The sequence below is a fragment of the Lichenostomus cassidix genome, chromosome 5, assembly GCF_008360975.1.
Source record: "Lichenostomus cassidix isolate B80296 chromosome 5, HeHo_3.0, whole genome shotgun sequence".
Taxonomy (NCBI): Eukaryota; Metazoa; Chordata; class Aves; order Passeriformes; family Meliphagidae; genus Lichenostomus; species Lichenostomus cassidix.
In genome coordinates, this window is record NC_139486.1 from 8,479,508 (window position 1) to 8,501,460 (window position 21,953).

General features: G+C 43.4%; 1 protein-coding gene across 1 annotated transcript; it reads left to right on the forward strand.

Moving 5' to 3' along the window:
- The first annotated feature begins 6,935 nt into the window (after positions 1 to 6,935).
- Positions 6,936 to 21,714, forward strand: TMEM179 (transmembrane protein 179). Its single transcript, XM_085061232.1, has 4 exons — positions 6,936 to 7,371; positions 11,257 to 11,394; positions 12,890 to 12,968; positions 13,909 to 21,714. The coding sequence occupies exons 1-4, from the start codon at positions 7,070 to 7,072 to the stop codon at positions 14,086 to 14,088; spliced, it is 699 nt and encodes a 232-aa protein (XP_084917358.1). The 5' UTR covers positions 6,936 to 7,069; the 3' UTR covers positions 14,089 to 21,714.
- Positions 21,715 to 21,953: the final 239 nt, after the last annotated feature.

Below are 21,953 nucleotides of genomic sequence, written 5' to 3' on the forward strand. Positions count from 1 at the left end.
TGCATGACAAATGCTGGTATGAGCAGATTAAAAATCAGTGCACGGTACAATATGTCACACATAAAGCAACTCCATGTTATTAATTGGCATGTTACCCATTAGCTGCTCCTAGTATGTGCCTCTGTGAGTGGAGCAGGAGCTGCTGAAGACAGGTGGGTCAGAACCTCCTTTGGTATAAAGTTGTGAAGCAGAGATGGAACTAATTGAGATATGCTGATTTGTAGCACACAGTTACTTGGATAAGGATTTGAAATGCTTATTTATTTTTTTCCCTAAAATGTGATTCGATTTACATTTTATTAGAGTGAACAGCAGAGATACTCTGTGATATGTCTTCCCCTGTACCCTAAACCCTTTTAAATCACAACAGATCATTTGAAACCATGATAGGATTTAGAAAGATTTTTTTTTCTTCTTTTCTGGTGTCTTTGTGACAGGTCCTTAATTACTGACCTTGAAAATTCCCCTAGGAAATGACTCAGTCTTAAGATTCAAATTAGTCATTGCACATATAAATGGGTTTACAAAGAAAACCAAATCAGCAAAGGCTAAAGTTAATTTTCAGAGTCATATTAGAGCTGGGAATTGTTTCAGTAATCTTCAGGGGAAAAAAAAAACCAACCCTGAATATCATTCTCAACAGGTATAGAGTTGGAGTAGCAGTGCTGCAAGTGCTAGGCATTGCCTACACCAGACTCTGGGGCCGCAATCCTTTCTGCAAAGTGTCTGTCACCAGTAAAGGCCTCAGAATAAAACAGCTTCGAGATCTTCCCCAAAATTGCTGCTAGATTTCTGCATGTCTTACGAATTACCCTGATTAAACACACTTTTCTGCAAGTGAAAAAAACAGAGAATGGGACATGGACAGTACTAAGGTCTTTGTTGCTGTGTTGCCTTTTGGCTGGTCTTAGAATTATGAGGCAGACATGGTTCAATGGGTAAAAGTGTTTTACCTTGGTATTTTAATAGGATCCTAGGTGCAGAGCTCTTCAAAGGTGGAACAAACCAAGATGCACACATGTATAATGTGTATATAATTGTATGGACTTTGCAAATTAGCATATCTATCTAGAATTCCCCAATAAGAAACTTAATAAATGAAGTAATGTCCCCCTATTCTAAAGAACTACCCCCTTCAAATGAGGCTAGAGCCCAGTTTACAAAATATGTTCCAGAGAGAAAGTTTCAACCTAGGTTGAAACCTTGAGTTTTTGATAGCACAGATCTCTCTGGCCTCTGTGAATGTTTGGTCTTTCTGCCTTACAGAACTCCAAAACTAAGCCAGAATATTAGACTACAAAAATTACAAGCATGTAGGTTAAGGGTATAGGGGATACACTATAAAAGGTATAAAAGGTATAAAAATGTGTAAAAGGGTATACAAAAATAAAAAAGGGTCTATAAAAAAGAAAAGGCAAAAATCATCAGGCATCAGCTGTGTGGCTGGTGAGGCACAACCTCACCTGCCCACTCTGCTCAGTGCCTCTCGTGCCTCAGAGCAGGCAGGGACAATGGAAAGAGGCACAGCACAGCCTTTTTACCAAGGGAAATAGTGCCTTCCAGTAATTGTACAGGTAGAAAAAAGCAGTTCAGATAGAGCAGAACACTGTAACAAACTGTGGTGCAGCATGCAAGGGACTTTGGGGTGTGAATGCCTGCAGGTACAGAAGGCACAAACTCTGAACAGAGTTTTAAGCAGACACAGCTGTTCAGATACACAAGACCTCAGTGACTGCTTGACTTCTGGATATGGTGACATTGCAGCCTTTGGCAGTCACAGGTTAAGCTGCAGATGTAAGATATTGATGTCATGTGTAATGACTCCATTTAATCTAAAGTGGGGCAGAGTTACATTTACCCTCAGGCTGGGTTTTGATTGCTTGGACACTGTGGGTTCCTAATTTGCTGATCTCTCTTCTGTCATCTCTTCCTCCCTCCCTCTCATTCCTTTTATTTTGTTAAGTAGTCTCCAACTCTCCCATGCTTTAACATCTCTGTGGTGCCACAAGAAAATACACATTCCCTCCCAAAGCCTGTTTTTCCAATGCACTCTTCACCTGTGCAGAACCTGGGATCAGAACATTACCAGAGTTTGTCCTACCCTTGTCATTACCTCTGTCATCCTCAAGAGAGGACAGCAGAGGCAGATGACCAAATAATGTGCCCTTTTGGGACCACATTCCTGCCAGCTTTTACAGCTCTTACAGGCTGTAAGGTGCTGTGGAGTCTGACATGCACATGTCACTCAGAGATTTTCATTAATGATGCTCTGACAAGTAAGCCCAAGCACCCTTTTAAAAATTATTAGTATTATTTTAATTATTATTAATTATATCTTACCCACAGCCTGGCCTTGTTCAGTTCAGGATGTGAATATGTTTGAATATGTTTGTTTTTCCTTGGACATCAAAATAGAGAGGTTATTCTATCTGGACACATTAATGATATTCAGTTGCCTCCTGAATGTTCCATTAATGTCTGTCAGCATGGCACTCTCTCTGCTCATAACCTCCTCACAGACCAGACAGCTTTCCTAGCAGAAGGGAGATACTTATAAAAAAATAAAAGGCAAAAAGTCAGCATGTTCCCAGATGAGATGCCCGGAGAGATTCATGACGCAGTGGTAGCTGTGAAGAAATGCAGATTTGACAGGTGGCTGACAGTTTGGTACTTTGTCTATAATCCTTCTGAACCAGTGGCAGAGGCTTTCTTAAATATAGTGATTACCATGAGAAACCTCTCCCAAAAAGTGTTATTTACATCAACTATCTTAAGATGATATGTGACATGGCTGGATCTTTTCCGTTAGTTTCAGAGGACAAATATCATAGGTCAATACTTTTGTAATAATAATAATAACAGTAATAGTAATAATAATAATAACAACAGATTATTATAATAATAAAACAGACCAGAGCCTGAATAAAATAGAACAGAGTCTGAATAAAATAGACTCCAAAGCCTGGGGCAAACTCCATTTGCTAAACCATTTGGTAAAATGGGCTTAGACAGCTGTTTGAGCTAAAGTAAATCAGGGAGAAGTTGCCTTTGGGTGACTGAAGGGCTGGCTCAAAAGCAACCATTTGGACTGGTTTTCTCTGCCCAGAATACAGACATATTGCTCCCTGGGCATCCTTCTGCAGAGGTACTGCTGTGACTCTGTGCCTTCTCTCCAGAAATAAGCAGTGCATTACTGGTAGCAAGGTGGTAGCCACCTTCTAGACATGCAGCTGCTATTTTTCTTGGACCACAGAAATGATATATCGAAGGTAAAATAAATATAAAAACAAATAAAGCTGCTCCCAAAAATGTTTTTGTCTGAATAATTAATTCCTCAGCAAATTTTCTCATAATAAAACATGTCCTAATGAGCTATCAGGAGGAGAGGAAATTCATCACTTACCTCACAAATATCAACTTGAGAGCACTGCTCATGTCAGGTGAGCAAAATTAATGACTTGAGAGGGAGTGTGGAGCAGCACAGCCAAAACCACAGTCCCCATCAGTCATTCCACATCAGCCCAACTCATACGTGTTACTTGATCTGCAGAGGATTAGCCAGGCAGCTAGAAGGAATATGGGGCTGAAGGGAATACAGGCAAATATGGTATATCTAATCTTGATTTATCCTGGTTGGTTTTCTGTTTGTCACTGAGGTGCAGTGGCAGTTGGTCGTGCACTGTGTTTTATTTTTGCAGCTTTTCTTTTTTTCCAGAGAAATGGAATTTACTAACTTTGAACTTCACCCTCCCTGATGCTGGGCAAGCCATCTTCAGTCCCATGCCAGCACATGGTGCCCTTGGGGGTTCATTTCCTGTGCAGCAAGCCTGGCTGGGTGCCCTGGAACAGGTGAGACCCCTCTGTGCTGTGGAGACAAGGGATGCTGTGGTCAAGGTGATGCTCATGGCAGGGCTGCAGCAGGAACACACCTGAAGTGTTTTTCTTGTTGTTGCACCACCAGACCTGGGGGAATGTGCAGCCTCTTCTCATCACACATCCACCTCTTCTCTCAGTGCTGTGCAGCTGCAAGAACTGCCCCACGTGCCTGCTCCAGGGGTAACTCCCTCCTACAGACATTCACAGGAATTTTGGAGGGACAGCTCTCCCTACTTGGATGGGAAAGTTGAGACACCAGGCTGGTGCTGCCAGCTGTTGTAATGAGAACCTGAAATGGCCAAAGCAGGTCAGACCAAAGGGTCATCCGCCTGGCCATCCCATCTCCAAGGACAGCCAGGAGAAGGTGCTTGGTTTAGGGAAGAATAGAGGATTCTGGCAAATGTAAACTGATCCTTTTGGGACTCTACCCTCCTAGCAATCTGCTGTAAGAGAATTCCTGAGCTGAAGGTTACTTCCCCAGCCCTGCATTTCATAGGTCCTTATGGACTTCCTTTTCCCATTAATTTATCTGATATCTTTTGGCAGCAGCATTTATGTTGGCCTCTGCAGTGTCCCCTGATGTGTACCACAGAACAATTATGGGACGTGCGAAATATGTGCATCTTTTTCTCTGTTTCAGAGTTTCTGCCTCACCTGTATGTTTGATGTCCTCCAGTCCCTGTGATATGAGAATGAATGAATCATCACTCACCCTGCCTTCTCCCCCAGTTTCACCATGCTGAGAAAAGTAAGCCTATCAAATTTACTACACTGAAACAACTGTATGTTTCTGAGACTAAGTTCCAGCCAAGCATGCTTTTTTTTTTTTTTTTTTGAGGATTCACATGAGAGAAGAGTATGAGAAATCCAGGCAGCTGCCAAAGTGATGGCTGACAGGTTTTATTTCTATCCCTTTGCTCACTCCAGTGTGTGGTTGCTGCATATGACCAAGTGCTGTGCTTTGGTAGCTGTCAGCCTGCTAAGTGCAGCTGTTTTACATGTCTGCTCACATTTGTAAAGGCCTGGCTGTATTTGCTGAAACTCTCCAATAAATGCTCACTTGAGTTAGTTCGTCAGCAAAGACAAATTTATCTGCTCTACCAGTGACCCCCACGTTCCCCTCTGCAATACCCCTGGTGCAGCAGAGCCCTGTGTTGCTGCAGGTAAGATCTGAGCACTGGGCTGGCCTGAGGCAAAGCCCCCTTGGCATCTGCTGGCCCCTTCTGTGGGCTCCAGTGTGAGCAGTAACCGAGCTTTTATGTTCGCATTGACCTCCCAAGTTAACTTCAGAAAACATTATCTGGCAAATCTGATGTGTCAAGTTTCAAAGAAAAGACTTTTCCAGCTCAATCCAGGTCTGATTTCTTCCAAGATAAAGGACAAAACCCTTTGGGAACCAAGCACTTCTTGGAAGCAAGGTTAAGAGCAATAAAATTTCCTCCTTACGAATAGACTGAACTGTCAGTGAAATATTTTCTTTTAGGAGCACATGTCTATCCCCACAGGGTCAGGTCAGTACTCTATAACTTATCTTGCACAACTGAAATACAAAATTTGATGATCAGAGCTGGGTAAGGATCAGAAAACTGGCCTGACACATTTCATATATACTGACAAAAGGATTCAAGAAATACTTCTCCTGTACAGACAGAGAAAGATTTTAAGACAATATGCATTACAAATGATTTGCAATGATTCTGAATTAATGTCTTCTCTGAGAATCCCCCCAGTGCCTGCCTCAGGACTGTATCTGTAACCTCTTAACAGCATACAAAAATAATTGTTTGGTTGCCCAATGGAAATGTCAGCCTGAATTCCCATGTGCACTATATTTGGGGTCCCTGTCCCTCATTTGCTTCTCCAAACACTGCCTGGGAAGTGGCACAGTGATAAAATGAGCGTAAACAGCCCTGGGATTAAGAAAGTGATTTGGGACCTGCAGCTGATCTCAGACTGGATATGGTTAGGAAATTGGATTAGGAAATTACTTTACCTGGAACTGGACATCACATGTGGTGTCTTGTGCTGGAAAGAGGATTCATGCTGAGATGGAAAAATGAAATTGGGATTGTGGGGAAACTATAATTTGGGGTCAGTTTAATTTGGATTTTTGTGCCAAAGTGATCTGAGCACAACTCGCATTCCTCTCTCTGATGCCTTTTGCCTTCTGGCATCCTGGCTTTGCAGCTTTGGGCCCTAGAGCTGAGGGGATGCTCTGATGTATCCCAAGCATGGTGTGGGGCAGGGAGCTGTTCACTGGCAGTGCAGAGCAGGGTGGATGTTCACCCTTTGGGAATCAAATCCCATCTGTTCCTGCCATGCATGAACCATTGCTGTGATGGTCTGTTCCCTGCTTGATGTCCAGAAGGAGCTTGCTTAGGGTTATTTTCTTTCAGCCCTGCTCCATCTGCCAGCCAGGGCACAATGCAGCTGATCCCAACCCTGGGCAGCCCCTAAATGACACCAAGGCTCAAGAGAAGTTACTCCACTTCAGGTGAGCCCTTGCTCCCCTTGCAATATCCTGGTAGGGGGTGACCACCTGGGCTAGGAACAAAACAACTGGGTCGGTAAGCCCCGGGGTGGCTGTGCACGCTGTCTGGTATTGAGGTTGGTGGCCAGACTTTTAGAAATTGGGTGAGAAGTTCCTGCGCTGCGGCAACCAGGATGAAGCCAGTTTGCTGGTTTTTGGATTTTGTGTGTGTGCGTGTGCGTGTGTGTCATGGCCATCAACAGGGGTGACAGCAGTGTCCTGTGCCATTAGGGGGATACCCCACTGCCTGTCCTCAGCCCTGCTGGGGACGCACGGGCTGATTTAATCCCCTGGGCGCCGGGGCGTAGCAGCAGCCAGATCTTCCCGAAGAGGGATACCCCACAACAGCTCTTCCTCTCTCCGCTGCCCCCATCCCCTCCGAGCCCTGAAGCCATCCACGGGCTGCGGGAGAGGGAGCAGCCGTGTCCGGAGGAGGCACCGGACCGCACTGCATTGCATTGCATTGCACTGCGCATCCTCCCTCCCTCCCCACCGCCTACTGCTGCAGCCTTCCTCCCTCCATCCCTCCATCCCTCCATCCTCCCCACGTCCCATCCCACATCGCTCTCCCTGCATCCCTCCCTCCCGCATCCCTCCTCCTGCATCCCTCCCTCCACCCCTCCCTCCTTCCCTCCCTCCCTCTGCCTGCGCAGAGCCGCGGACATGGCGCTCAGCAATTTCCTCTTCGCTCAGTGCATCTGCTATTTCCTGGCCTTTCTCTTCAGCTTCATCGTGGTGGTGCCACTCTCCGAGAATGGCAACGACTTCCACGGCCGCTGCCTGCTCTTCACCGAGGGCATGTGGCTCAACGCCAACCTGACGGTGGAGCGGCAGCGCTTCACGGTGCAGGAGTGGGGGCCCGAGGCTGCCTGCCGCTTTAGCATCTTCACCGGGCTCCTCTCCCTGCTGCTGGCCACAGTGCAGGCCTGGAGGACCCTCTTCTTCCTCTGCAAAGGGCACGAGGAGTAAGTATCCCTGGGGACAAGCCCGTCCCTCCCGCAGGCTGGGGCACGTGGGGGTGAAGCTCTGGGCTTTGCACCATCCAGGCCATCCTGCTGTCCCCAGAGGGGTTTGGGGAGAGGTGGCATTGCCCCTGTCCATCTGCACACACACCATGCACCCCCAGCTGTGGCCAGGGTCCCCTCTGGAGGATGCTCCTGTGCAGAGGTTTGGGGTGGGGGGTCAGATCCACTGCCCTTGGGCAGTCTTGGCACAGCATGTGGCCACTCAGCTGCAGTGGGCATGAAAGAATTTGGGGGCCTTGGGGTGATGCTGGAGGCTGGGGCTCGCAGGGGCCTCTTGACCGTGGTCCCACTACACATCCATGCCAAGGAAGGCCTTCCCCAGGTGTGCACTGTGTGTGTGAAAAACCTTGAAACAACATGGTTGTGTGTGGGGAGGCAGAAGGGAGAAGCTGATGACTCCCCTCTGTTTTTTATCCTGCTTTTGTTGTGCACCTGGCAGCTATTGCAGACAACAACAATTGCTTGGTTACGACATGAGAGCAACGCTGAGCACTCCCTGTAGCAGCTCAGGCACAGCTGATTCCTGTGCTCAGGCAAACCAAGGGGCATCCAGCTCCAGCAGGTGTGCTGAGAGGTTGGTGGGCCAGGCAGCAGCTCAGGAGCACTGTGCTGGTCTGTGCTTGCCTCTCTGGTGGCCTAAGAGGGCACAGACCCTGGCACAGGTGACACAGCCTGTGGTTGCTACAGGGCTGGGGCTGGACGATGCACTGGTGCCTGTCTAAACCAGAAAAATAATTTTCTCATGGTTTAGGGACTATGCCAAGGCCAAACCACTCCTGTCCAGGTCTATTTGGACTGGAGGTTTCTTGAGTAAGGGGCTGTTACATCTGGGCTTGGTAGTCCTGGAGGCTGGCTAGCAGTGTTGAATCTCTGGCTCTTTCCAGCCACTCTCAAGCTGCCTAATACTCAAACATGCTGTAGTAAGTATAGACCAGAAACTCATTTCCATATTAAAACTTACCTTACACTAAATACAACCACATACTTCTCAATATCTTTGAGTTCAGCTTCTTCAGGTGATCCAATATCTATAGAGGATTGAATCTTGCTACTTTGCAGTTCAGAGCTAGACAATTTTTAGAAGAAACCAACAGTAAAACCCTGTAATAGTGACATTTGGATTAGATGTTTGGGCTGCTTCCAAAAGTGGCTATTAACTTCAAAACTGTTGGGCAGGCCCCTGAAAAGTGGCCCTTTAGGACTTGTTTTCAGGCTCCTTTGGGAGTTGTATAACACTGGTCATAATTGCTCCTGTCAGAAGGCTGTGGGGTGATGGAGAGCAAAGATGGAGCAAGTTGGGATGATGAGATAACCACAGAAGATCACAGAAGGGTAAAACATGGCAAGAGGGAAGCTGCTTGGAAACAGCAATTTCCTGTTAAGAAGGAAGCTCTGCCCTGTACCACATCAGTCTGTATGAAAAGCAGGCAGGACACATACTGTCCTGATTTTAGACAGCCATTTGTTAGCACTCAAAATGGGCATGAAAACCATTTCTATTTCCATGGAGAGATAAATGTAAGCTCCTCACCATAAATGATAATTGTCTGTTCTGATTAGAGATGGTTGAGGAAGAACCAGAATGTCATAACTGATGATCCCATTGAGGAGGATCACTGCTACTGGGCCAGCTCCAGGGTGAGCCAGCCGAGGCAGTCAGGGTTAGTTAGCACCTTTTGCATCTTTCATGTGCAATGGCTTTGAATGATTGCTGACAGATAGTTACAACTGCTAAAAAACCTTCTTAAAAGGGTCTCAGCACCCCTTGCCTTAGAGACCTGGGGCCATTCAGCTCAGCTGAAGGGTAGAGGTATAACTCAGATACTTCATTGCTAGGATTGCAAAGCAACTTTAAGGGGAAGCATTTACTGTTAAAGGACATTCACTCAATCTGGAGTGCATAGCTTGGAGTTCTAGTCTAAGGAGGAAAAATCAGGTGAGCTAGAGAGCCAGATGAGCACATTCTCTATCAGGATGCCCTGCCCTGAGGAATCCCCAGCACATGGTGATGGTTACTCTTGCCAGGTGCAAATCAAGTGCAAGGCTGAGCTCTGCTTTATCAGTGGAAGGTTGGATCCTGGACCATGGAACCTCTTTTGCTGCTGGGTAGGAAACAGAGGGAGGACTAGAGATCCTGGGCTGGTGATGACCCACTAAATAGTCCTAGTAAATGCTCCTTTTCTAGAGATGTTACTAATTCTGGTGCCAAGTCTGCTTTATTCTGTGAAGAGCTCAAGCCTTCCTGCCTCTCAGGCCAGCATACCATGCTGAGGTGCACACACACCTGGGTTGAGCAACAATTGGGATGAAATCCAGGCTAGGTGTGGAGTCAGGGCAGAGAACATGCAAAAACCATGGTGTGCTCATAGCAGATTTATGTGGGTGACCCCAGCACACAGCAGAGGTGAGCTGATCTACCTCACCAAGTCCAGCTAAACCAAAGAGTAGGATTCAGCTTATTCATCCAGAAGTCAGGTGTGGCATCCAGCACCCACTGCAGTCTGTAGGGGCACTTCTGGAAGGTGGTTTATTTCACTTCTTTTCTATCAGTCTTGGGATGAGACAATTGTCACTTTGGAGAGAGCCTAGACAGCCCCTCTAAAGCCACACCAACCCAGGAACAAACATCCTAACTCTGCTGATAATTGCTTCCTCATCTCATTTTAAAGTCCTCCTGAGGTCACAAATGTATTATGTATACCCTGAAAAAATTAGGATTGTCCAGCCCAGAGCCTTCCAGGGCTCAAACACTCCCTTAAAAAGCCTCTTGGCTTTTCATTTAACAAGCAACAGGGAAAAGAATTGACTGGGTTTTTTTTTATTCTCTGGGATGAGTAGGCTCCTTCTACTGTCACCAGCATAATGAGTGGCACTGGTGAGAAATTTGTCATATTCCTCTTTACCACATACCCTGAATAGGATGACCTTTCTCCTGGAGCTGCCAGTCTTTCTCCAGCCTGGAGCAGATGTCCAGTTTTTATAAAATATGACATTCCAAGGTGTCCTATTCTAAACAGCCACTTAGAGCAGTTTCAAGTAGAGAAGGGCTTTGCCAGATCACTGGGAGTAGAAACTTTCCATAGCTGGAATTCAGGTGAGGAGTTAAACAGTGAGGCTGGAAAATGAGTGAATATACAGGGAAATCTGTAAGTATCCCACCCCATCCCACTCCAAACACAGCACGTGCTGAGGGCAGGCCTGGTTGGGCAGACTTAATGGGGCTGAGGTAAATTGATATTCAGCTGGCAGACAGAGCATACTGACACCAAAGCCAGAGAAATCCCAGGAGAAGCTGGCCTGCTCTGCAAATTGCCCATAAAACTGAGATTCGTGTCCTATGATGGCAGTACCTTGTGTTACATTGCTTAAAATGATTATAGCTATCAGTACTGTGTTTTTATTTTTAGTTTCCCTTTCCTAAGCAATTTTTGTCCCAATTATCACTTAAGTCATGAAATAATTTTAGCTCCAGTTACTACATAATTTGAGCTAATGACATTTATTTTAACAATGGTGATTTTCATCATTACAGCTAATGAAAGCCACACTGTGTATGAACAATCACCACTTATTATATATATATATTTAAAGCCCCATCCTCTTACGGTTAAAAAAGAAATCAAAATCAAAAGCATTTGCAAATGAAGGTTATGTGACTCAAAATCAAGTCCACAGTGTTTCAATGTATTAGGTGTTCTTAATTAAAGAAGATGTGTTTCAAATGGAAACTGATATCTTCGTGCCCACTCTCTGCTGCTTAACAGAGACTGCTGATGTTGTGTTTCAGCTGTTTATGAGTTACATTTTTCTTCCCTTTTATTACAGCTCTTTCTTTTACGCCTTCCTGAATCTGCTGATCAGCGCCTTTGTGGTGTTCATCACATTTATTGCCAGCACTATAGTGAGTGTAGGATTTAACATGTGGTGTGATGCAATTACCGAAAAAGGAAGCATGCCAAATAGGTTAGTATTGAAAAATACATTTTCTTCCTTTTATTTTTTTTTTCATAGAGGCAGAATTGAACTGTGGTGGTACAAAGTGTAGTTATTACACGCAAGGTGAGCAAGAGGGAGAAAGCATCTGTAATATGAAAATCCAGAGTTTTTTCATGTGGAACAAAAAAAGCAAATCAAACTTTTTATTTGTGTGTTTATTTAGAAGCCCACAAAGAAAAGTGTGTTTCCATTGTATTTCATGGTCTCTTAGAATTTTATTTCCAAAGGGATACTGGATTAGGAGTTTTTCTAAGAATGGGGGAAGTGTGGCCTTGTGAGCAGGGCAGGGAGCTGGGGGTCAGGGCTCAAGGCTTGCAGTCCTGGCTCTGCCCCCAGCCCACTGTGTGACAGCAGGCAAGTCACTTGTCCTGTCTGTGCCACAACTCATCATCAAACAAAACATTTGGGGTAGAGATCCTGGTGTTGTAGCAGTGCTGTGGACACCCCAAAAGCCACAGAAAGGAAAGCACTTTGTAAGTACAAAGTACAGATGGCTGATGATTTCTTACAGTGCACAAAATGTACAGCTCCTGAAATGGTCCCCTCTATCCCACGATGCTTATGCTCCTTATAGCAAACATGATAAGCTGAGGAAGATTTGCTCCTATCAAACAAATAATTATGAAGAGAGAGGGAAAAAGTGACATTTTATGTCATATGATATTGAATAAATGTACTACTTAAGGCATACATTTATGTTGCACATTGTCATATGTTGTAAAATGCCATAGTGAATGTTCTGTTTAGGGCTGCAACGATTAATCGAATTACTCGAATATTCGGTTAAAAATTCAATTACAAAAACCATCTAATCGAATATTCGGGTAAGAACCCAAGATGACCGACAGCACTGAAAAGGAGAGAGAAGAGGCTGCAGAAATCAACCAAGAGATAGAATGACAACCTCAAAATCCTGGGATTTTTTTCACACCAATAATGGTCCAAGTTATTTGTAAAATCTGTAGGCAGCCTCTATCTTACCATCAGAGTATCGTCTCCTTGCTGGAGCATCCGAAACAAAAACACAATTCCTTCTTCTGAGGCTTTTCCTGATGAAGTCAAAAGGTAACAGAGGATCATACACTTTGTTTCATTGAGGGGTGAAGCAACCAACCTGGGGTGCTGCCAGGGGCAAATCTGTGGGAGGTGAGGGGGTAGTGGGAAAGAGGGGTTTAGGGATGCTGTTTTCATAATAACTATTACAATTCCACTTGTGGAAGATTTGTGTTATCACTTACATAACTGCACTTTTTTTATTAAGAAAGTAATTTTTATCTTAGTTTTAGAGAAGATCGGCAAACAACCTGATTATTGCAATAACTTAATATCCCTTGATAGTATGTATCATTATGGTTGTTCAAAATACATTTAAGATGTTGCTTCATTTTACATATAGTTTACCTGGAATCTCTTAAATAATTTTCTTATTTTGTTTTTCCCTACCAAATGCCTTTCTGGGTAGCTGTGAAGAATTGCAGGATATAGATCTTGAGCTGAACTTGGAAAACTCTGCTTTCTATGACCAGTTTGCTATTGCACAGGTAGGTCAGACTAAGTCATGGTTCTATTCCAGTTCATTTGCCATTTGCTTATTGACCTGGGATTGCTGGAGCTGAACTACCATTCCTCAGAAATCAATGGGAATGTTTCCACTGACTTCAGTAAGTGCTGAATCAGAATGATAGTGATGGGCACATTTGCATTTTAAATCCAAAACAGATGGTTTTGAATGCAGACATGTCAAAGCCTCACCTACCACTGATCTTGTTAATCATGACAGAAAACTCATTGTTTATCCAAAGGATGAGGTCTGCAAAAGTTGCTACGCTCTGGTGTCCTGGATCTCTTCATTATTGTTCAGAATAATGTCTGACCTGCACCACATTGTGAGTGTCCTAATTTTGCCTTCCATGAGTTTGACTGAGATCACCTGAGCTATCTAAATATCAGACCACTGAAAATAATGAAAGACTAATTCATTTGGATGGGGCTGTTTTCTGATGAATCCATGAGAATTAGACCTCTAAGGCTGTCAGACCTTTCTATTGACTATTCAGGCTGTGAGTCAATGATCAGAGTCAGTGAGCACTGGGACATGAGCACATACTGATTTTGCAGGGGCAATGGTCCCATCCCTGCAGGGCTGCACCCTTACAAAGCCTTGTGTTGTCCACATGGAAAGAGGTATTAGGCTGCCTGGAGCAGTCCTTGAAGGTAGCTGTGCCTCCTGGACACGAGCCAGTTTTGTGTCTTTGCTGCCAGCACTGGCATCTAGATGCCCCACTCAGGCATATCTGCATTTAGGACAGAAATATACTATAAAAGTGACTCCTTTACACAAAGAACCCAGGACTTCCCTTGGTTTAATTTGGCATGACTCCATGGGTTTTGGTCCAGCTGAGGTTTTGTTAATCACCTGGAAAGCTGACATTGTTTTTACAATACTGTACTGACCTCTTTATGATTCCTTTTCTCCTCTAGTTTGGTCTCTGGGCTGCCTGGCTGACCTGGCTGGCAATTACCATCCTGGCTTTCCTGAAGGTTTATCACAACTACAGACAGGAGGACCTGCTAGACAGCCTGATCCATGAGAAGGAGCTGTTGCTAGGAAGATCCCCTTCACGATCCTCTTTGCAAGATGAGAAAAGTGGCATGATCTAAAGTGTAAGAAAATTTCCAGGGAAGGATCTAGATTTTATTATTCAGTAGTGTTAGCTGAAGTTGAGTCAGGGTATTGAGCGTGTGAGATCTTTTCTTTTCCTGAAATGAAATGTACTTGTGAATCACTCACTTCCCCCATGAGAAATTGTTGGCAGAAATACTGATATAAAGAGAATGAACTGCCCTATGTGTTTTTGTCACAGCAAACTTTCTGTCCTGTGCAGGCACAATCTGTAACCTGCCCTTGCCAGCAGAGCTCCCAGGTGCCATCACTGGCTTTTGGGACAGGGGCCATTTGTGAGGATTGAGCTGGCAAGACCAGGCTACAGCCTCCAGGCTATTTCTTCAAACTGTTTTTCAACAATAGTTGTAACTGGAGCTGCCTTCAGTCCTTCTCCTCTCCTCCCTTTTGCCAGTGAAGCTGCCCCTGTTCTCTCTTTATCCTGGGAAGTTGCAGCTCTGGTTTTGGTCCAGGCTCTTGCTGTCTCTGCTTTCGCTGTGTGTGGATGCAGTGCTGACAAACATGTTGCTCCTGCTCTGACTTTATTTAGAACATAGAGACCTGTGTTCCAGACTTGATATTTAATATTGGACAGTGTTAATGAATTCCTTGAAACCTGTATATTATTACAGTATCTATCAAAAACTGTGTATAATATGGAAGGATGATGGAGAACTTTTGTGGTTTTGTTTCTCCTTAGATTTTGGCATGACCAGCATTTATTATAACTCCTGAAGTGAAGTGTAGCTAGCAATTGCTGAAGCTTGCATACTAAGAAGTTAAGCTGAATAGATAGTATTAATGCTTGTGCATTTATAAATGTAACTTGGTCCTTAACATTGTATACTATTCTGTTTTGAGTATTAGAATTTATTTGTGATATTTATTTCATGATGGGTATGCAAAATTACTGTAAGCATTTGCATTGTAGGTTTCTATATATAAACATAGCAAGGAGTTCAAACATCTGAGCTGTTTTATAGGTAGTTCAGTGCTGAATGGGTCTATTCTCCCCACTCACGGGCAGGAGTTCCAGGGCAGATGAATTTTGCTGTGAAAAGGAAGAAGAATTGCTGTTTACACAAAGCTCACTGGTGACTGTGTTGTTGCTTTCAGTTTTGCTTGGCCAGTGCTTCAACAAATCAGGTGGATGGTTGAGATCAGAGGTAGATCTGATAATTAGGAAGAGTCAGTCAGAGGAGTGTGAGATTTACATGGCAGAGAAGTAAAGCTGAACTAGAATTAAACATTTATCCCCAGGTACACATTACACAGAAGACCCCCAAATCAGCAGAAAACTTAAGCAAACAGCTAAGTTTTGACTGAAGATTTTTTTGGGAGTACACTGACACTGCCTGTGGTACCTGTGTTTGAGTTGAGACTGAATTTATTTCAACAGAAGTGCAAACCACACACAATTATATGACCTGGTAAATCAGAAGGAGGGGAGAGAAGACAGCAGGCTTCTACCATGGCAGAGCTCAAGCCTGGGGTTAGTACAACCATGCAGATTTACTGTTGTCTTCTGGGGACTCTGATGCTTAGTTAAGTACCAGCTTAAGCATTTCATTGAAGCAGAATTTGATGTCATGACAAATCTCTCAATCATTAAGCATTTTAGGGCATAAAGTCTGACATTGTATTTAACTGCCAAAATGTTCTCATAGGTTTAGAGAAAAAGCCCTCCAAGGGACCTAAGCAGTGAGCCAGCCCTGTGAACATTGCTTACAGCCCCAGCTGGCCACAGCACTCTGTGAGAGATCTTGCTCTTCAGCATGATTTCTGCCCACAAGAGAATGCAATTCCTCTGAAAGCTCTGCAGCCGTGACTTTTTTTGTAGTTGGGAATTGACATCAGAGGAGGACTCCTAGAGAGAGAATCAGGGCTCAAGTTAATTAATACAAATTTAAAATTCAGATATGAGGACTATTGGAGTGCCTTTTTTTTTTTTTTTTTTAAATTTCATCTAATAGTTTGGATATTAAGAAAAATCTCTTCAGTGAAAGGGCTGTCAATCATTGGAGCAGGCTGGCCAGGGAAGTGGTGGAGTCACCATCCCTGGATGTATTTAAAAGAAATGTAGATGTGAACATGGTTTGGTGGTGGCCTTGTGAATGCTGGGTTAATGGTTGGACTGGATGATCTTAGAGGTCTTTTTCACCCTAGATGACTCTGATTCTAGTAAGAGATAACACTTTTGCAAGTACCTACGCACTTTATGAGGGAATGACCTTCCTCTTCCTACTCTGAAAAAGAGCTTGGGTCCTGTAAGTTAGCCTGTTTCTTGTATTTTCCCATTTGTTTCTCCAACTGTAAAAGACAGTCTCACTGTCACTCAGCAGTGATGTCTCTTCCCACAAATTACTTCAGTGCATGCCTTAGTCCCCATGTGGAACCATGCTGCTGCTTTGTATAATATATTTTATGTATATGCCAAATCAGGCTTAGGCTGAAGTAACATGTGGGTTGGGACCACTGTTCTGGTGCTCCCTGAGGGTTTGAAGAACCACAAGGCAGAAGATAACAAGTGTCTTCTTGTGATTCATGCCCTAAGGTTCCAGGGCTCAAGCTTTGTCTCTGGTTCTGAAAGAGAGGATGCTGCTTATGGGTGAGGTTGTCTGGAGCTCATGCTCTCTTCTGCCTCTCCTTTCTCAAGGTCTTTTCCCTCCTTTCCACTTCTATGAGGCTGAAAATGTGCTAGAACTGTGGTATAATTTATACACACATACCTACCTGCCTAAGCTCTCTCTCACGCTCTTCTCTCTTTTGTACATATCTGACACCTGCTTTTAGTCATCCATTGCCAGGCAGCACATCATGTGGCTGCAGCAGGAGTTTCTCTGAGTCAAATGTTGCATTTCTGTGACATTTCAATACCTTTAATTTGCCATGTCCAAAGGCAGGCCTCTGGGAACACTATAGCAAGAGTTGTATTTAAAGAACTAGAACCCTGTGTGGTAGTTATACTTTTATTTACTTATTGTCACATGGTAGAAGGGGAAAAAGTTTTGTGGCCTTTCCAAGGCACTGGGATGTTGCCACACCATTACTGTGTTGCATGAAATATATTACCTGGCTACCATCTGTGGTTAAATTCCCCCCCAATTCCCTGCCAGCAGTCCTAGTTAGGTTAGAAGAATCTAAGCCAACAAGTGTTATGTTAGCTTCTAGATCAATGCTGTTTATTACTATTTTTATAATGGAGAAACAATTGAAGCCACCTTTTGGAACACAACTTCCTCATGAGTGCATTAATGCTCCAAACATCTTATCCCACTAACTCATGAGGCATCTTTCAGCTGTGACCTTTCAATAGGAATCACAAAAATAAGAGCGTTGATGATTTACTGTAAAAACTGAAGGACACATTGGTGCTGTAGCAGTGATTCTATGGTCCATTTAAAAAGGGGTTGTTATAATAACCAGTGATGGATGATTGAGTGCACAGACCTTATGTGTATGTACAATGTACACAGGTAAGTGCCAGAAATACTTGCACTGCACTTCTATGATGTGGATATAGGCTCTTCTCGTAACAGGCAGCTTGGGCTGGAGTAGTTGTTAGGATGCCTTAAATGTCTACACTTCCTTCTGCTTACTTAGCATTAGGACTTGTGCAATGACAGTGGTTATGATACCCAGAGGAGGATTTGATGTGAGCAGAATAGGAGAGCAGTGGCCAGTGCACAACTCCCAAAGGCTGAGTTTCTGATGCAGGTTTGCAGGTGTTTTAATTCCTCCCCTATATCTGGGTAATGTCCTATTGTTAGCCTAAATTAGTCCAGTTAGGAAGAGAGTCAGAGTTCCCTTCACAGTCTTTATTCCCTGGCATGGATCACTGTTGATTTAACCTGTGTAGTGTTCATGATGGAAGCAGAGTTGTGAGGAAGAGGAGCTCACACTCCACAGTCATGTATGTGGGTTTTGTCATCTCCCTTCTCTAGAGCCTTCCCAAACATATTGCATGTAACATCACTTTTACCATTGAAATTATAATTTTAACAAAAATTCAGACAGTAATTTATACTGGAAGGACTGACAGTATTTTGTGAAAAAACAATCTGGATGATGAGAAAACTTTTTTTTCTTCTATATTAATGGCCCAAGTATCCTTGAGTGAATGAGAATCCTGGCTGTGTCCAGATCCTAAATTTGTGCCTCAGACCATTTCCTTTGCTGATGGAAATAGTCCATTTTTATCTCTTGGAATGTTTGCTTTGGAGACCACAAATGTCCTTCTGCCTAAGCAATCTGAGAAGAGAACAAGGTTTTACCTGCAGTGACAAAATGCTCATATAACTTCATAAGCACAGAAATTGTTTTAGAACAATTTCTGTTCATGGCACTAATGCCTTGAAGTAGATGTTTCTATTTTTGTCCTCCATCAGAAGGAGGAAAACTCCTGAGTTGTATTTTAGTACTCACAGATATGCACCTAAATGTTTTTTCTTTAAATGACAAAATTCAACTCAGTGATTTATGAAATTAAGAACTACATAGAAGAGCTCTTTGATGCTCTCCTGATGTGGAAGGTAACTGCACTCTCTCAGAAAAATTAGCATTTGTTTCTGAGAGGCTAGAATAAAATATACTTAATAAATAGCAAGTACTGCTTATTTCAGTGCAGGCACTTAATGAATAGTGTCTTTCCATCCTTTTGTTGGGAAGAGTATTAACACAGCCATGGTTTCTCTTTAATTTCTTTTGTCTGTGCCAAGGAGTGTAATTGAACTGCTGTTGCAAACATAGGTTAATGTGAATGTATTCACCTGTGTGCTTAAAGTTCTCTACCTATCATAGCTACTATAACTGTTTGAACTGTTATTGTACACAGTACAGAAAAAAACCCTGAATCCATGGGAGAGTCTAAATCTTATTTCCATAGACAGCTAAAGCATTTAGGGTTTAATGCTTATTAGCTTCCTGTAAGACCATTATTGCTAAAAAAACAGGCATAAGTACCCAAGAAGGCCTATGTGAATAGCCCTTTTGGTCAAATAATGATTCATTTTGGTTTGGGATTTTTAATTTTTTTTTCCTCACCAAAATAAAAAGCCAACTGCAATTTGCTTGACATGAAAGGTTATCCTCGATCTCCCTCAAATCCTCCTGTTGGAGCTCTTCTACTTGGCTTGAAAATCCTAAATAACAATGACTTATTATGCTAGCTCTGGTGTTTATCAAGGAGATAAACTACTTGGAAGCAAGAGCTGCTCACTGAAATAGCAGGAATTGTTTGTATATGGTGGAAATCCAATGTGAGAAGGTTTTGTTCTCCCTTTCCACTCAACTGTATCATAAAGCAAGGGTTGAGACAATGTGCCAGGAGGTGAGAATGATGATTTGTAAATACTGTTGATATCTTGGATGATTTCTCACAAAAGTGAGTGAACAGTCCTGAGACTAAACTACTCTTCATCTACTCCTTATTTTCCCCTTTTTTCCCCCCTGGATTTGGGCAAGTTTGACTCCAGTGTGTATACAGGCTGTGAAGAGTATTTATGAATATGAGAAAAACTGCAGTCTCTATGACAAAGTTTGTCAAAAAATAAGGAAAGCAGTCAAGGATTTTCCCTGTTCTCATTCAGCCTCTCTGGACTGTGACATCAAACCCTTCTCTTTACATAAGCCAGGTCTGATTTGGGTGATGTGTTGCTCTGGGAGATTTCCAAGGCTGGTGCCAGCAGTCTCTCCAGGAGCCTGGTGGAGCTAGATGAGTGCAATGTTAAACCATAGATTTTAAGGCAGGGAAATGTTTGAAAACTGTCATGGTATCCCACATAACACAGTCCAGAATTCTTCACCCCATCCCTCCTGCAGCAGAGAGAATTATTTTTCCCTGTTAATGCTGGTAAGTCCAACAGTTTGTGTCTGAAATGCAGCACATCTTCCTGGAACTCTCTGGATCTGGATTGCATCAGTTACTCCATTCCACTTCCTAGGCTTCTGCAACATTTTTAACTATGATTGTTGAAACAGGGTCCAGCCTTTGGCTGCATAAGGTGCTGGCAGCCTCCTTATTAAGCCCCAGTCTTTGAGAGCAGCAGGCAGTGCCTTTGCTCAGGGGTGCTGAGAAGCTCTGTGCTGAAAACATCCTTCCAAGGGGACACAACAGCAGTGGGGTCCACAGCCAGTGCACACTGATGGTATCAGAGCAATTCTGGTCAAACACTCTCTGATTAAAAATGGTCCAAGCTACACAATTGAGAAGTCAATATATTGTGATCTGAATTGCACTCCTGGGAGCTTTTTGAAGGTTTATAAACAAAACAACAATAACAAAAAACCCACAACAGTTCCACTGCAATCTCCTCCCTCTGGATCCTTTAATCTTCAAAAACATTCCTGCAACCTTCAGAGAGGATTTTATTGCTGTTAAGCTGATTGGGCCTTATTTCTCACATCTCTTCCTACCAGAGAGAAGGACAGCTGAGGTGTGCAGGACAGTGGCATCAATCTGAACAGAAATAGGTAATGAGGAGTTAGTGCATTTCCCGTGAGGGATTTCAGCTTTCAGGCTGTGATGTGAGGGATCTGAGTGGCACTGACACCAATTTTGGCCTTTGCTTGGCCTGCTCAGCCCCTGCCTGCCTATGTGGCCTCACAAACTTCAGAGGATCCCCTTAAAAACATGCTGACCTAAAGTCAGCTTCTGGTGAGAGCCACCTGTGCCAGCCATGCAGGTATCTGATGGGAAGGTGCTGACATTGCCACCAGATTTGGAGGAGAGCAGATCCAGATATCCTACACTGGCCCTTTGTCCTGTGCAGCTTGTGACTTGTGTGGGGAAGGAAAGACCATTCCAAAATCTCTGTAGATTTGGCATTTGTGAAAGCAGCTCATTAGCAGCCATAGTTTTAAAAGGTTTAGTGTTTTTGTGTGGTACCACCTGCAAAGATCTGAAGCAGATCTTTTTTGCTTTTGAGTCAGTGCAGAGCCTGAAAGCATTTCAGCTTCTCTGAAATATATGTCCTCTGATGTTTGTATTCATGAGCTACTGTCTCTTATAGCCACCTGGGAAAAGCTTTATAAAAGTCTAGATTAGCTACTTTTTTTTTTTTTTTTTTTTAATGCTGCTAAAGAGGTCCCTGCAATGGGTATTTGGGGAGAAAACTGAACACTTTTCCACAATTTGTTTAACCACTGAAAGCAGTGGAGGAGCAGATACCTCACCAGTGTATATAGATTAGCCTGTGAGCAGCTGAGGGTAGAGCCTGGCCTGTTTTGAATATTATCTCTGTTGATTTGTGTGGTCTTTTGCAGTGTAATGACTGCTGATTTGGAGCTTTAATTGCATGTGTTTGACAAAACCAGAAAGGGAGTGAGGTTTATTATTGTTTTGATACGGTCTCAAAAGGGAAGCTTTTTACTAGCATTTTAATACAGCCCTTTGTAAACACCCAGCAAAAAAAAAAAAAAAAAAGCTGAGTCCAATCCTTCTGCTAGTGGAGTCACTGACAGTTTCCTCTGGCTTTAGTAGGAGCTGAACTGGGTTCAGTGTACATGGTACACTCCAGCATTACTGATAATGAGTTAATGTTTTATATATTGATGCTTTTTGCTGAACAGTGCATCGGCTTTTTATGATTTGGTGAAATATGAAAATAAATTATTTGAAAAGTCAATGTCTCTGTGCCTGCTCTTTGAGGGTGAATTAAAATTGGTACAATATGAGATAAAAAAAAAAAAATGTTCTCAAAGTCAGTGATGGTGTCTTTGTACTCATTACCCAGCCTCTCCATGCCACAACTTGTATGGTCAAGGGTATGCCCTGCCATCCTCAGCTGCCTTAGTCATTTTGGTAGCATATTCCAGCAGTTCATCCTAATGCCATTGGAGACAAGGAGAAAATAGTCCTGTGTCA

What these genes read in the sequence shown, in the direction of transcription:
- TMEM179 (XM_085061232.1), top strand. Translation starts at nt 7,070, where the DNA reads ATGGCGCTCAGCAATTTCCTCTTCGCTCAGTGCATCTGCTATTTCCTG. An exon ending in CTCTGCAAAGGGCACGAGGA is followed by an intron (nt 7,372 to 11,256) that starts GTAAGTATCCCT and finishes CTTTTATTACAG; the next exon opens with CTCTTTCTTTTACGCCTTCC. An exon ending in AAAGGAAGCATGCCAAATAG is followed by an intron (nt 11,395 to 12,889) that starts GTTAGTATTGAA and finishes CTTTCTGGGTAG; the next exon opens with CTGTGAAGAATTGCAGGATA.